The sequence below is a fragment of the Sander vitreus genome, unplaced genomic scaffold (genome assembly GCF_031162955.1).
Source record: "Sander vitreus isolate 19-12246 unplaced genomic scaffold, sanVit1 ctg502_0, whole genome shotgun sequence".
NCBI lineage: Eukaryota > Metazoa > Chordata > Actinopteri > Perciformes > Percidae > Sander > Sander vitreus.
The window spans coordinates 20,001-34,651 of record NW_027595604.1 but is presented as its reverse complement, the minus strand read 5'-3'; the positions used below and the strand labels follow the sequence as shown (position 1 = coordinate 34,651).

The following is a 14,651-nucleotide window of genomic DNA, read 5'->3' as shown; positions in this document are numbered from 1 at the left end:
ATGCTTCACCTGTCTATACTTGTATATCACGTTGCACTTTTCTGCTTTTTTTGCACTTCTGGTTGGACGTAAACTGCATTTCGTTGTCTTTGTACTTTGTACTCTGCACAATGACAATAAAGTTGCAGCTAACTATAGTCTACTGTTTCTGAGAAAAACTAACGTTAACACAAAATAGCTAGATTAATCTATTCCATATTGAGGTTTGACCCGGAGCCGTTCTAGCCCCATTGGACCGTAAAATGAAGGAGGAGACGAGAATGTTCTGTCTGGATCATTATTGGAACATTTACTTATAAACATCTTCTTCCTGCCAACCCTGGCTACCGAAATCTGGTGCCACTGATATGTCTGCTCTTCTCTCTGATGCTCTGAAACACAAACTACCGCTGCACATGACGCTAGTTAACACTATACTCAACAGCAGCTGACGTTAGCCTACCGCTAGCTAGTTAACACTATACTCAACAGCAGCTAACGTTAGCATACCGCTAGCTAGTTAACACTATACTCGACAGCAGCTAACGTTAGCCTACCGCTAGCTAGTAGCTGGATTAAACACGGTTAAATGCTGACAGCTAACGCTAAACGGTGTAAAGTGTGACTGTGTTTTACTGTAGAGGATTCAACACCGGGATGTAACAATCTGCAGCTGCCGTCGGAGAAACAACACAGACGGTGCGTTCAATGAAACTGGTAAACTACAGCGTCGTGGTGCATTTGAAGTTATTGTAAATGTCCTTTTCCCATCTGGTTGTTGTTTTTGTTGTTCAACAGCTATTTACTAGTGAAATTAGTTATTGTTATTGTTCTACATTATTATTAATCATTTAATGTTGACCATATGGCCTTAGCAATAAACAAGCCGTTCTTTAATGTCACCAACTGTTGTTTATACCTTTTTATTTCTTTTCTTTTTTTACTTTCTTAAAAAGTATCGGTTCAGGCACCGTTAATTATGTATGCGATTAATTTAGATTAATTAATAACAGAGTACGAAATTAATTAGATAAAAAAATGTTAATCGATTGACAGCCCTGATTTAAATATAATATTTCTAAATGTTGTCTAAACCGAAAGATATTTTGAGTAACAAAGGAAATTATTTTGCAAAAATATTCTCATTTCAGTCATCAGCTACAATAATTTCTTTCCACAAAATTACAAAAATCCACTTTATTTGAAGGAGTGTGCATGATTATTATAATATTATTAACAGATTACCTCTTTTCAGCAGAGGGTTGTTGACCTTTAAAGTCAATGAGGTGATGAATTGACCGGTCGCTCTTAAAGGACACACAGCTGGGTTCAGGTTCAGGTTCAGGTCCAGGTTCAGGTTCAGGTCCAGGTTCAGGAGACTCTGGTCTCTGCTGGGTCCTGATAGAAAAACACATTTATTGAGGGTCACATGTTCATTCCTTCTTCTTCTTCTTCTTCTTCTTCTTCTCCTTCTTCTTCTTCTTTTTCTTTCCTGCGTCTGTCACCCAACTGAACTCTTGCTCTGCATCCCGGTGACAATTTAAACTACTAAGCCCCCCGGGCAATTTGCACCACCCTATCCCCCCCCTACTGTTCATTTATTTACAGATGTACATACTGTAATTACACCTATACGTAGCCTGCTCTTCATACTACTCATCCTGCACATACACTTATTCTTACTACTCTTATAATGTTACCAAGCTGCACATATCTGTCTATATGGTTCATACTGAATATCCATATTTATTCTGTTTTTCTTATTATATATTCTGTTAATACACTGCATATATCGACTGTATATTATTCTTACTACTAGTATAATGTTACTGCTACTACATTGCACATATCTTTACATGTTGTTCATACGTTGTTCATATTACATAGCCATATTTATTCTGCTCTTTTAACACTGCAATATATTTCTTGTCCTGTCTATGCACCACCTGTCTATACTTGTATATCACGTTGCACTTTTCTGCTTTTTTTGCACTTCTGGTTGGACGTAAACTTAATTTCGTTGTCTTTGTACTTTGTACTCTGCACAATGACAATAAAGTTGAATCTAATCTATAGTCTCCTTTTCTAGAAAAATAACGCTAATAACGCAGATTAATCTATTCCATATTGAGGTTTGACCCGGAGCCGTTCTAGCCCCATTGGACTGTAAAATGAAGGAGGAGACGAGAATGTTCTGCCTGCATCATTATTGGAACATTTACTTATAAACATCTTCTTCCTGCCAACCCTGGCTACCGAAATCTGGTGCCACTGATATGTCTGCTCTTCTCTCTGATGCTCTGAAACACAAACACCGCTGCACATGATGCTAGTTAACACTATACTCGACAGCAGCTAACGTTAGCCTACCGCTAGCTAGTTAACACTATACTCAACAGCAGCTAACGTTAGCCTACCGCTAGCTAGTTAACACTATACTCGACAGCAGCTAACGTTAGCCTACCGCTAGCTAGTTAACACTATACTAGACAGCAGCTAACGTTAGCCTACCGCTAGCTAGTTAACACTATACTCAACAGCAGCTAACGTTAGCCTACCGCTAGCTAGTTAACACTATACTCAACAGCAGCTAACGTTAGCCTACCGCTAGCTAGTTAACACTATACTCGACAGCAGCTAACGTTAGCCTACCGCTAGCTAGTAGCTGGATTAAACAGGGTTAAAATGCTGACAGCTAACGCTAAACGGTGTAAAGTTTGACTGTGTTTTACTGTAGAGGATTCAACACCGGGATGTAACAATCTGCAGCTGCCGTCGGAGAAACAACACAGACGGTGCGTTCAATGAAACTGGTAAACTACAGCGTCGTGGTGCATTTGAAGTTATTGTAAATGTCCTTTTCCCATCTGGTTGTTGTTTTTTTCGTTCAACAGCAATTTACTAGTGAAATAAGTTATTGTTATTGTTCTACATTATTATTAATCATTTAATGTTGACCATATGGCCTTAGCAATAAACAAGCCGTTCTTTAATGTCACCAACTGTTGTTTAGTACCTTTTTATTTCTTTTCTTTTTTTACTTTCTTAAAAAGTATCGGTTCAGACACCGTTAATTATGTATGCGATTAATTTCGATTAATTGGTCTCTGCTGGGTCCTGATAAAAAACACATTTATTGAGGGTCACATGTTCAGTTAAAGTCTCCGTGCATAAAATATAATATTAATTAATGAATATGTCTGTAGGCCTAATTATTAACAATTAAATGCCAATAATGCTTTACTTTCTGTCCAGAACTCAATAAACAAATATCTTTTGAAATCAGAATTAAAAAAAATCTAAATATAATATTTCTAAATGTTGTCTAAACAGAAAGATATTTTGAGTGATACAGAAAATTATTTTGCAAAAATATTCTCATTTCAGTCATCAGCTACAATAATTACAAAAAAGCACTTAATTTGAAGGAGTGTGCATGAGACGGACACAAAACAACCCAGACGGACGTAGTTCCATCCAATGAGACTCGTTCCCGTTTGCTGGATGTTCACAACTCACCTCAATCTTCTTCTTAACATTTCATTTTACCTTTCCATTGCAGTTCTCTCCTTCTGCCATTCAAGTCTCTCCATCAATCCTCTCTCCTCCATTTCAAGTAGCCTCTCCTCCATTTCTATTCTCCTCTCCCTTACAGGTCTTTTCTTAAAGTAGCGGTGGCTCCATGGACCGGTGACTCTTCATGGACACACAGCTGGGTTCAGGTTCAGGTTCAGGTTCAGCAGGGTCTGGTCTCTGATGGGTCCTGTTAGAAAGACAGGAAGACCACTTTTTAATCTCCAGAAACAGAAGCTGCTGGAGAAACTAGAAGCTATGAAGCAGAAAATAAAGTCTGAAGCTCTTCACTGAATGATTTCTGCTCTCTGCTCATCCTGCTCTGTCATTCATTATCTTTCTGGGAGAACAGGAACATTGGAAAGACTCCAGGACTAATGTCATCTTTCTGTCCTCTAATGGAGACAAGACTCCATTATTACAATCAATCTCCCTCTGCATCCTCCTCCACACATCACTACAACAGTAACAGAGGCATTTAGGTCACTACATTTTATTCTGAAAGGTCCCAGAGGAAACAGTAGAGTCCTGTTGTGTCTGACTTTACGCTGGTGGAGACGACGGTTTGTTTTCTGACAGCAGGAGAAAGGAAATAACTAGAGGCCATCTTATGATGGATTCACACCGGCCATATCAGGCCAGGGGCTTAAAGTTGGCCCCTCCTACTTCCTCCCTCCTACTTCCTCCCTCCTACTTCCTCCCTCCTACTTCCTCCCCCCTTGCTCAGACCCCACCCATCTTCAAACTCGGCCTTCGTTTAGACCTCAGCTACACAGCTGTAAAGTTTCCTGACTGCAGCCTCACGGTTGTGACAGACAGACGTATGAACACCTGGCAAAGTATTTCAAACCTCCTCTGTAGTAGTTCATGTTACAACATGGAGATTTATCTTCAACACAAGAGTCGTCCAGACTTTCTCAGGAAATAAGAAGTGAAGTAGAAACATTATATTTAACATCACAGAGCCAGAAACTATCAAACAGCAACCTACAGTTAAACACACACACACACACACACACACACACACACACACACACACACACACACACACACACACAGAAAGACAATAAAAAGAAACTTGTGTTTTACCGCCTTTAGAAATGAGTTCAAACACTTTCATTATGTTTAACTTTCTCTGAAACAAAACGGAATTTAAACGGTGCCAGATGATGTTAGTTTAAAATAAAGTATATTTTATATATATATATATATATATATATATATATATATATATATATATATATATATATATATATATATTTTAAACGTTACAGACGAGTTAAATTACCTTCAGCTGGAGCTTCACACGAAGAGAAAAAGCTGCGACACAAACTGTGGGAAGTGAAAGTAAACTTTAAACAGGAAACAAGAAGAAACGCCCAGAGAGGGGCAGCACCAAACTAACCTAAAGTCCCCAGTTTGTGTTCCTCTCTGAGCTGGTGGTGACGTCATGGCGTCCTCTGGTGGACATCAGCAGGAACTACAAGCAGAGCTCCACCAAACATATTCACACATTAAAAGCTGTGGTTAGTTTAGTTTAAGAGCAGAAAGCTGCAGAGAAACCAACACAGCTGGACTTGTGATGAATTAAAACTGTCTTGTCGTCAAAAAGTCTTATTCACGAAGATCTGCTTTTTTAAATTCCGTTTTGTTTCTGCTGTATATAGGCTGAGGTAGAAGTGTGTCAAAAATGCCAAAACACATGTTGTATATACAAAGCTATATACAGTACATCTTCCTCTGTGAAGAAAAAGCTCAGCAACAATCTGATTATCTTTTTAATTTCCTGAAAATGCTTCCTAAAACTAGTCCCTTCTTCATTTTGAAAAGGTAGTCTCAGTAAAGGCTACACAGGTTAGGATGGCTACGAGCTGTAACCATAGTGATTGATATGAGGATCATCTTCTGAATATAATAATTAATATGTTAGGCCTACCATGAATTGATATTTCAAAAAAGTCATTTATTTAAAACAACTAATAATGCAGTGTGATATTAAATCAAACTAAGTCCCACACATAAATATGCTAAACATGTTTTTTTCCCTTTAGTATTTGCTATTAATAGTCATCAACTGCAAAAATAGAAAATTGTGTTTTTAAATAAGTATGTATGGAAAATAAAATATGCTTCTCTTTGTATATTGTTTATTGTTTTTCACAACAGTACAAGTCAAAACAAATGAGCTGTAGGTTTGCTATATAGTATGTATGTATGTATATATATATATAGCAAATCAAAGAGCTTAGCATAAAACACTATTTTTTCATTATTGGTATTTTATTGTGTAAATTCTCACGTGCAGCATTCTTTCACAGACGAGGAGCGGTAATTACTACGTCACTCCAGCTGCTAGTTTTAAACGTTAGTACGGTGTATACCTTACTGGAACAGAGCTGATCAACGTGTTGTTGCTGGGGACTAAACCACTGACTGTATATATGTACATTGAAGCGATACTGGTGTTAAAAACCCGCTGATCGCTGCCCATTCTGTGAATGAATGCCCGCATTGCATTGTGGGATATCAGCTTTGCATGCGCCCAGCTCGGATCATATCGTAATGTTCTGTATTACAGCATACTGAGGAAAAAAAGGATGTTTCTTCAAACCATGGACAGTTCCTTTAACATACAGAGATGTGTCCAAACTACATCAATTATTAACAACAGGAAGTCATCATTTTAGTTCCTGGAGATGTTCTTCTTTACAACTTCCTACACAAATATCTCCTTTTTGTTCATCAGTGTTTGTACCTGAGAGTGTCTAGTCTCCAGAGTGGATCCTCCAGTCCCGCTGCCAGTAGCTTCACTCCTGAGTCTCCTGGATGATTGTAGCTCAGGTCCAGCTCTCTCAGATGGGAGGGGTTGGAGCTCAGCGCTGAGACCAGAGAAGTACAGCCTTCCTCTGAGATCAGACAGCCTAACAGACTGCAAACACACAGAACAACACACAGGAACCCCAGGTGCATTTTGGTCTAGATTTAGAATACACCTTTAAAATCATCTATTTAACTATTTAACAACAAAACTAAACAATAAAAAATCCTCATGGAAAGTAACTCTGAGTCTAGAAATTAATAATTATATGATTAATAACTACTGCCCGAGTTTATTGTATCAGCAGACACAAAGCAGCTGTTTTATCAACTAAAGTTAGTCAGATTTTAAATGGTCATCAGTAGAATGGGTTAATGAATCCTGACCTGAGAGTCTCGAGATCCAAACAACTGATGTGATCCAAACAGCTGATGTGATCCAAACTATTCCAGTAACAGTTAACTCCAGAGTGTAAAAATGTTGTTTCATCCAATGATTCACTTCTCATCCTCTTCCAATCATTAATCAAAACTAAGTCCTCCACATAAATCAAAATTAACAGCAAAACGATCCATTGTATTATTGTTGTAGGCTAACGTTACTGGGTTTTTTTTATACAGCCCTGGAAGTTACAATGTTGCAATGGAAATGGTGGAGTAATATTGTATGTGATGCACCAGGTGTGCTGAAATGGCTCTGGGTGTTCTGTCATGCTGATTAGAATAAGTTTTAAATGTCTAGTTGACCAATCAGATTGTCTGTCGGATTCACTTGTTGTATATTCAGGAATAAACAAACGTCCAGTAATCAAAGTCACATGGTATTAAAATATAAATGATTTCTGGATCTCAGCCACAGTTCATATTTCATTCTTTATGAAGTGTTTCTAAATCAGAATAAAATACTTTGGAAACATTCACTTTTTTTTATGTTTCCAAAGTATTTTTCAATACTGTTTTTTTGAAAGATTATTGTTCTTGATCTGACCTGAGAGTCTCCAGTGTGCAGTGTTGACTCTTCAGTCCAACAGAGATCAGCTTCCCTCCTGAATCCTGCAGGTCGTTGTTACTCAGGTCCAGCTCTCTCAGACTAGAGGACTGGGAGCTGAGAACTGAGGACAGAGCTTCACAGCTTCTCTCTGACAGGTTACAGCAACTCAGTCTGGAGAGACAACAGAAAGGAAACAAGTTATTTATATTTAACTCCTGTTGAAAGATAGCAGAGTATTTAATGATGAATAAATCCCACTTACAGAGCTTTGTTGGAGGCTTTGACCACTGGCAGCAGCCTCAGAAGAGCCTCCTCTGAAGCAGAGTATTTCTTCAGGTCAAACACGTCCAGATTGTTTTCTGATGACAGTAAGATGAAGACCAGAGCTGACCACTGAGCAGGAGACAGTTTATCTGTGGAGAGACTTCCTGAACTCAGGGACTTTTGGATCTCCTCCACTAGAGAACCATCATTCAGTTCATTCAGACAGTGGAACAGATTGATGCTTCTCTCTGAAGACAGATCCTCACTGATCTTCTTCTTGATGTACTCAACTGTTTTCCTGATTGGTCTGTGAGCTACTTCCGGTCTGTGTCATCAGGCCTCGTAGGAGATTCTGATTGTTCTTCAGTGAAAGACCCAGGAGGAAGCGGAGGAACAAGTCCAGGTGTCCATTTGGACTCTCTAAGGCCTTGTCCACAGCACTCTGATGGAGACGTTTTACTTTAGGTTTGACTCTGAAGGGATTAGGCTGCCGGGATGTTGATTGTTCTTCTGACAGCAGGTTAACTCCAGAGTTGATGAATGTCAGATGAACATGAAGAGCAGCCAGGAACTCCTGAACACTCAGATGAATGAAGCAGAACACCTTGTCCTGGTACAGTCCTCTCTCCTCTTTAAAGATCTGTGTGAACACTCCTGAGTACACTGAGGCTGATCTGATATCGATGCCACACTCTATCAGGTCTGATTCATAGAAGATCAGGTTGCCTTTCTGCAGCTGCTCAAAAGCCAGTTTTCCCAGAGACTTAATCATCTGCCTGCTCTCTGGACTCCAGTGTTGATCAGTCTCAGATTTTCCATCATACTTGATGTTCTTCACTTTGGACTGAACCACCAGGAAGTGGATGTACATCTCAGTCAGGGTCTTTGGCAGCTCTCCTCCCTCTCTGGTCTTCAACATGTCCTCCAGAACTGTAGCAGTGATCCAGCAGAAGACTGGGATGTGGCACATGATGTGGAGGCTTCGTGATGTCTTGATGTGGGAGAGGATTGTGTCGGCCTGCTTCTTGTCTCTGTATCTCTTCCTGAAGAACTCCTCCTTCTGTAGGTCAGTAAACCCTCTGACCTCTGTCACCATGTCAACACACTCAGGAGGGATCTGATTGGCTGCTGCAGGTCGTGTAGTTATCCAGAGGCGAGCAGAGGGAAGCAGTTTCCCCCTGATGAGGTTTGTCAGCAGCACATCCACTGAGGTGGACTCTGTAACATCAGTCAGGATCTCAGTGTTGAGGAAGTCCAGAGGAAGTCGACACTCATCCAGACCATCAAAGATGAACACAACCTGGAACTCTTCAAACCTGCAGATTCCTGCTTCTTTGGTTTCACTGAAGAAGTGATCAACAAGTTCCAACAAGCTGTACTTTTTCTCTTTCAGCACGTTCAGCTCTCTGAAAGTGAATGGAAATGTGAACTGGATGTCCTTGTTGGCTTTGCCTTCAGCCCAGTCCAGAGTGAACTTCTGTGTTAAGACTGTTTTCCCAATGCCAGCCACTCCCTTAGTCATCACTGTTCTGATTGGTTCATCTCTTCCAGGTGGGGCTTTAAAGATGTCTTCTTGTCTTATTATTGTTTCTGGTCTGTTTGGTTTTCTGGACGCTGTTTCAATCTGTCTGACCTCATGTTCATCATTGACCTCTGCAGTCCCTCCCTCCACGATGTAGATCTCTGTGAACATCTGATGCAGACAGGTTTGGTTTCCTGCTTTAGCAATCCCCTCAAACACACACTGGAACTTCTTGTTTAGGTTAGTCTTGAGTTTACGTTTACAAACTCCAGCAGAGCTTCCTGAATGAATACATAATAAAAAAGCTCATTAAGTAATTTTGTAAAGAAAACAGGAACATACTTTGACCCTTCTCTGGAGACATTAGTAAACGTCCCATTAGTCCAGTAAGTTAAATCTTTAGAGAAATCCTCTTACTGCTCAGCAGAAGGTCAGCCAGCTCCTCCTGCTTCATTCTCCTCAGGAAGTGCAGTGTGATCTTCAGAAATGCCTCTCTGCTGCTCCTCTGCTCTTCATCCACACCCTCCCTTTGTCTCTCTGAGCATTCTGGGTAATCTGGATTCAGAACCTTCTGGATCTTCTTCAGCTCATTCTTCACAAAAGTGCTGATGTTCTCCTCCAACAGCTGAAACCAAAGATTATATGAATGACATAATCAAACTGAAATCATGGAAGCAAACATCAGATACTTGTTGGACAGACTGACATTCCACTGGTCTGAAAAGTGCAGCATGGAGATGATTGTGAACAGAATATATGTAAAAGTAGTTGTTGTACATGTACAGACCATAAATATGGAGTCCAGGTGTGTTTGATGCTGCTGGGCAGACTGACCACTGGGAACCTCTGAGCTCTCCTGGTCCACTCTGTGGAGGAATCAGAAGAATTAGCTCACATCATGTCTGTCCACACAGAGACAAACACAAGATAAAGGTCCTGTGACTTAAAGTGTTGATTACAACACAAAATCAGATGTTTTCCCTTGACATGAAAGTGTTGGTGGTGCTGTTGACCCCAAAGTGAATCGACAGAAAGAACTAAGAAGTAAACAAGGGCTACAACATGGTTGGTCTAAAGGACTCCTGAAGCAGCAGACTGGTATCATGATGCCAGGAGGTCTGCAGCTTCTGTGGTCATGGAGCCAAACATTTGTAGGTAGAAGGAGTTTGGGGAGTATCTGGTCATGAATCCACTCACTGAAACTTGGCCTTAAGTGTCCAGACTCAAATGGCAGAAGTCGTCTCATGGTAAATAGTGTCCTGACATTGAACATTTTAACAGCTTATTAACGTGTGCTTGTTGCCCCGTGTGCGCTGATGCCTCATCTGTTGACATTTCCGAATGCCTTCCTACAGTTGCTTAATAAAAGCGGGCTTTCCACACAAAAACGTAGCCTACATGTGTCATTAGTATGAGAAAAAATGAGATTTTAACTGTGTCGGGCTCGGGCACAAATTTCTTAAAGTGCCCATATTATGAAAAAAACACTTTTTCTGTGTGTGTGTGAATAATTCAGCCTGATCTGGACTCTACTGAGATCTACAGTTGAAGACTGGTCTCACTGGACAGCTTTCAGATGTGAGAACATAAATATATATGAAGAAGAAAGATGCTGAAAATAAAGTTCAAACTTCTCTGGAAACATACAAGTTGAAACATGATTCAGTAATATTATAATATTATTAACAGCTTACCTCTTTTCAGCAGAGGGTTGTTGACCTTTAAAGATAATGCGGCGTCCCTTTGACCGGTTGCTCTTAAAGGACACACAGCTGGGATCAGGTTCAGGTTCAGGTTCAGGTTCAGGAGACTCTGGTCTCTGCTGGGTCCTGATAGAAAAACACATTTATTGAGGATCACATGTTCATTCCTTCTTCTTCTTCTTCTTCTTCTTCTTTCTGCGGCTGTCACCCAACTGAACTCTTGCTCTGCATCCCGGTGACAATTTAAACTACTAAGCCCCCCCCCTCTGGTCAATTTGCACCACCCTATCCCCCCCCTACAGTTTATTTATTTACAGATGTACATACTGTAATTACAGCTATACGTAGCCATATTCTACTGCTCTTCATACTAATCATCCTGCACATACACTTATTCTTACTACTCTTATAATGTTACCAAACTGCACATATCTGTCTATATGGTTCATACTGAATATCCATATTTATTCTGTTTTTCTTATTATATATTCTGTTAATACACTGCATATATCTACTGTATATTATTCTTACTACTAGTATAATGTCACTGCTACTACATTGCACATATCTTTACATGTTGTTCATACATTGTTCATATTATATAGCCATATTTATTCTGCTCTTTTAACGCTGCAATATATTTCTTGTCCTGTCTATGCTTCACCTGTCTATACTTGTATATCACATTGCACTTTTCTGCTTTTTTTGCACTTCTGGTTGGACGTAAACTGCATTTCGTTGTCTTTGTACTTTGTACTCTGCACAATGACAATAAAGTAGAGTACGTAATTAATTAGATAAAAATTTTAATCGATTGACAGCCCTGATTTAAATATAATATTTCTAAATGTTGTCTAAACAGAAAGATATTTTGAGTAATACAGGAAATTATTATATTCTCATTTCAGTCATCAGCTACAATAATTTCTTTCCACAAAATTACAAAAATCCACTTTATTTGAAGGAGTGTGCATGATTATTATAATATTATTAACAGATTACCTCTTTTCAGCAGAGGGTTGTTGACCTTTAAAGTCAATATAGCGATAATTTGACCGGTCGCTCTTAAAGGACACACAGCTGGGTTCAGGTTCAGGTTCAGGTTCAGGTTCAGGTTCAGGTTCAGGTTCAGGTTCAGGTTCAGGTTCAGGTTCAGGAGACTCTGGTCTCTGCTGGGTCCTGATAGAAAAACACATTTATTGAGGATCACATGTTCTTCCTTCTTCTTCTTCTTCTTCTTCTTCTTCTTCTTCTTCTTCTTCTTCTTCTTCTCTCCTGCGTCTGTCACCCTACTGAACTCTTGCTCTGCATCCCGACAATCTAACCTCCAACCCCCCCATACTGTTCTATTTATTTATTTACAGATGTACATACTGTAATTACACTAATACAGCCATATTCTACTGCTCTTCATACTACTCATCCTGCACATACACTTATTCTTACTACTCTAAACATTTTAACATAATTTTTCTAAATGTTGTCTAAACAGAAAGATATTTTGAGTGATACAGGAAATTATTATATTCTCATTTCAGTCATCAACTACAATAATTACAAAAAAGCACTTAATTTGAAGGAGTGTGCATGAGACGGACACAAAACAACCCAGACGGACGTAGTTCCATCCAATGAGACTCGTTCCAGTTTGCTGGATGTTCACAACTCACCTCAATCTTCTTCTTAACATTTCATTTTCCCTTTCCATTGCAGTTCTCTCCTTCTGCCATTCAAGTCTCTCCATCAATCCTCTCTCCTCCATTTCAAGTAGCCTCTCCTCCATTTCAAGTAGCCTCTCCTCCATTTCTATTCTCCTCTCCCTTACAGGTCTTTTCTTAAAGTAGCGGCGCTCCATGGACCGGTGACTCTTCATGGACACACAGCTGGGTTCAGGTTCAGGTTCAGGTTCAGCAGGGTCTGGTCTCTGATGGGTCCTGTTAGAAAGACAGGAAGACCACTTTTTAATCTCCAGAAACAGAAGCTGCTGGAGAAACTAGAAGCTATGAAGCAGAAAATAAAGTCTGAAGCTCTTCACTGAATGATTTCTGCTCTCTGCTCATCCTGCTCTGTCTTTCATTATCTTTCTGGGAGAACAGGAACATTGGAAAGACTCCAGGACTAATGTCATCTTTCTGTCCTCTAATGGAGACAAGACTCCATTATTACAATCAATCTCCCTCTGCATCCTCCTCCACACATCACTACAACAGTAACAGAGGCATCTAGGTCACTACGTTTTATTCTGAAAGGTCCCAGAGGAAACAGTAGAGTCCTGTTGTGTCTGACTTTACGCTGGTGGAGACGACGGTTTGTTTTCTGACAGCAGGAGAAAGGAAATAACTAGAGGCCATCTTAGAGAAAGGTTCGGATTTGTTGTTGTCAGTGTGTGTTTGTTCTTCCTTTGTCCCGTGAATGCAACACAAGGGACTTTCCCCACATCTATGGAGGTTAATAGTGCTTTTCACTGATTGGCCACGGGAAGTAAAAACGTAATTTTCTCCAACAGAATGATGGTTAAACACACACACACACACAACACACACACACACACTCCAACAATCATTCAGACGGCTAACTGCACTAGTTGGAACAATATACAATACTTAATATAATACAAAAAATCACAATATCAGTAACTTTATCTCCAAATAACAATATTTCCGTCGGCTGTTCTTCAGTGGAAAGTTTATATTCACTGTACCAACGGCGCCTTTATACTCACATAACACATACACTAAATGGGGGTATCTGTCATTTTTACAAATATATAGAAAAGTAAATAATACATTCTGTTTATAAAACAAACTCATTTTAATTTTAAAAGTATTACAAAATAAATACATAAAATATAATCAAATGTAATGTAAAAAGTGGGGTGAGTGTGTCAGATAAAAATATAGAAATGAAACTAATAAATCTGTAAACATGTTTTAATGTGTGAATATGTTTGGTGGAGCTCTGCTTGTAGTTCCTGCTGATGTCCACCAGAGGACGCCATGACGTCACCACCAGCTCAGAGATGCTGTTTCTGAATCTAGTTCAGTTCTGACTGCATTGAAAGAGTGTTAGTCATTAAGGTACATTATTAACGTATTTATATTATTATTTCGTATTACGTATTGCCTGTCACCTCACACCTGCCTGCGGTCATGATCCTCATTACCAAATCCAAAGACTTTAGAGTTAGACTGTACACTTGCTCAGTAGACTAGTCTCCTTGTCGTAGCATTGCTAACCTTTAGTTTTGACTGAATCTGCCTGCCTGTAAATCCTGCCTGTCTTAACATGTTGGTGTTATGCCCGCCAACAAAGTAAACTCTTTGATGAATACTTCTGCTTTTTGTCTCTGAATATGTCAAAATTCAGAGCCTTCACACAAACAAGCCACAACCACACAGTTATATATCAGAGGAGGCTGGTCCACTGTATTTATTTTGTATACTCTATACTGCTTATATTGTTTTAAGTTAAAGCAGTATTTATGAGCCAGTGGAACAAAATAATACCCATAAATAAAGTTTACCTTATTAACAGCCTAAATTAAATGTTGTTGTTTATGTTTCCTATGTGTTGTAATTGGATTTGCTTTTATATAGACCTTAGTGGTCCCCTAATACTGTATCTGAAGTCTCTTTATATAGACCTTAGTGGTCCCCTAATACTGTATCTGAAGTCTCTTTTATATAGACCTTAGTGGTCCCCTAATACTGTATCTGAAGTCTCTTTTATATAGACCTTAGTGGTCCCCTAATACTGTATCTGAAGTCTCTTTTATATAGACCTTAGTGGTCCCCTAATACTG

General features: G+C 39.4%; 2 protein-coding genes across 2 annotated transcripts in view; both read right to left on the bottom strand.

Moving 5' to 3' along the window:
- Positions 1-3,517: 3,517 nt before the first annotated feature.
- Positions 3,518-14,651, bottom strand: part of LOC144514226 (uncharacterized) — a 21,408-nt gene continuing 10,274 nt past the window's right edge. The window contains exons 5-6 of the mRNA XM_078245399.1: positions 12,743-12,783; positions 3,518-3,713 (exon numbers count right to left, since the gene is read on the bottom strand). Coding sequence (XP_078101525.1) covers positions 3,678-3,713; positions 12,743-12,783 — 77 coding nt within the window. The 3' untranslated portion in view covers positions 3,518-3,677. The remainder of the gene's footprint in view (positions 3,714-12,742; positions 12,784-14,651) is intronic.
- LOC144514227 (protein NLRC3-like) lies at positions 3,602-12,736 on the bottom strand. The gene is given in 11 exon segments (XM_078245400.1): positions 3,602-3,742; positions 4,958-5,032; positions 6,308-6,481; positions 7,358-7,531; positions 7,623-7,921; positions 7,923-9,427; positions 9,564-9,771; positions 9,934-10,012; positions 10,841-10,975; positions 11,852-12,028; positions 12,520-12,736. Coding segments are annotated over 10 exon segments (2,964 nt in total). The 5' UTR covers positions 12,723-12,736; the 3' UTR covers positions 3,602-3,742; positions 4,958-5,022.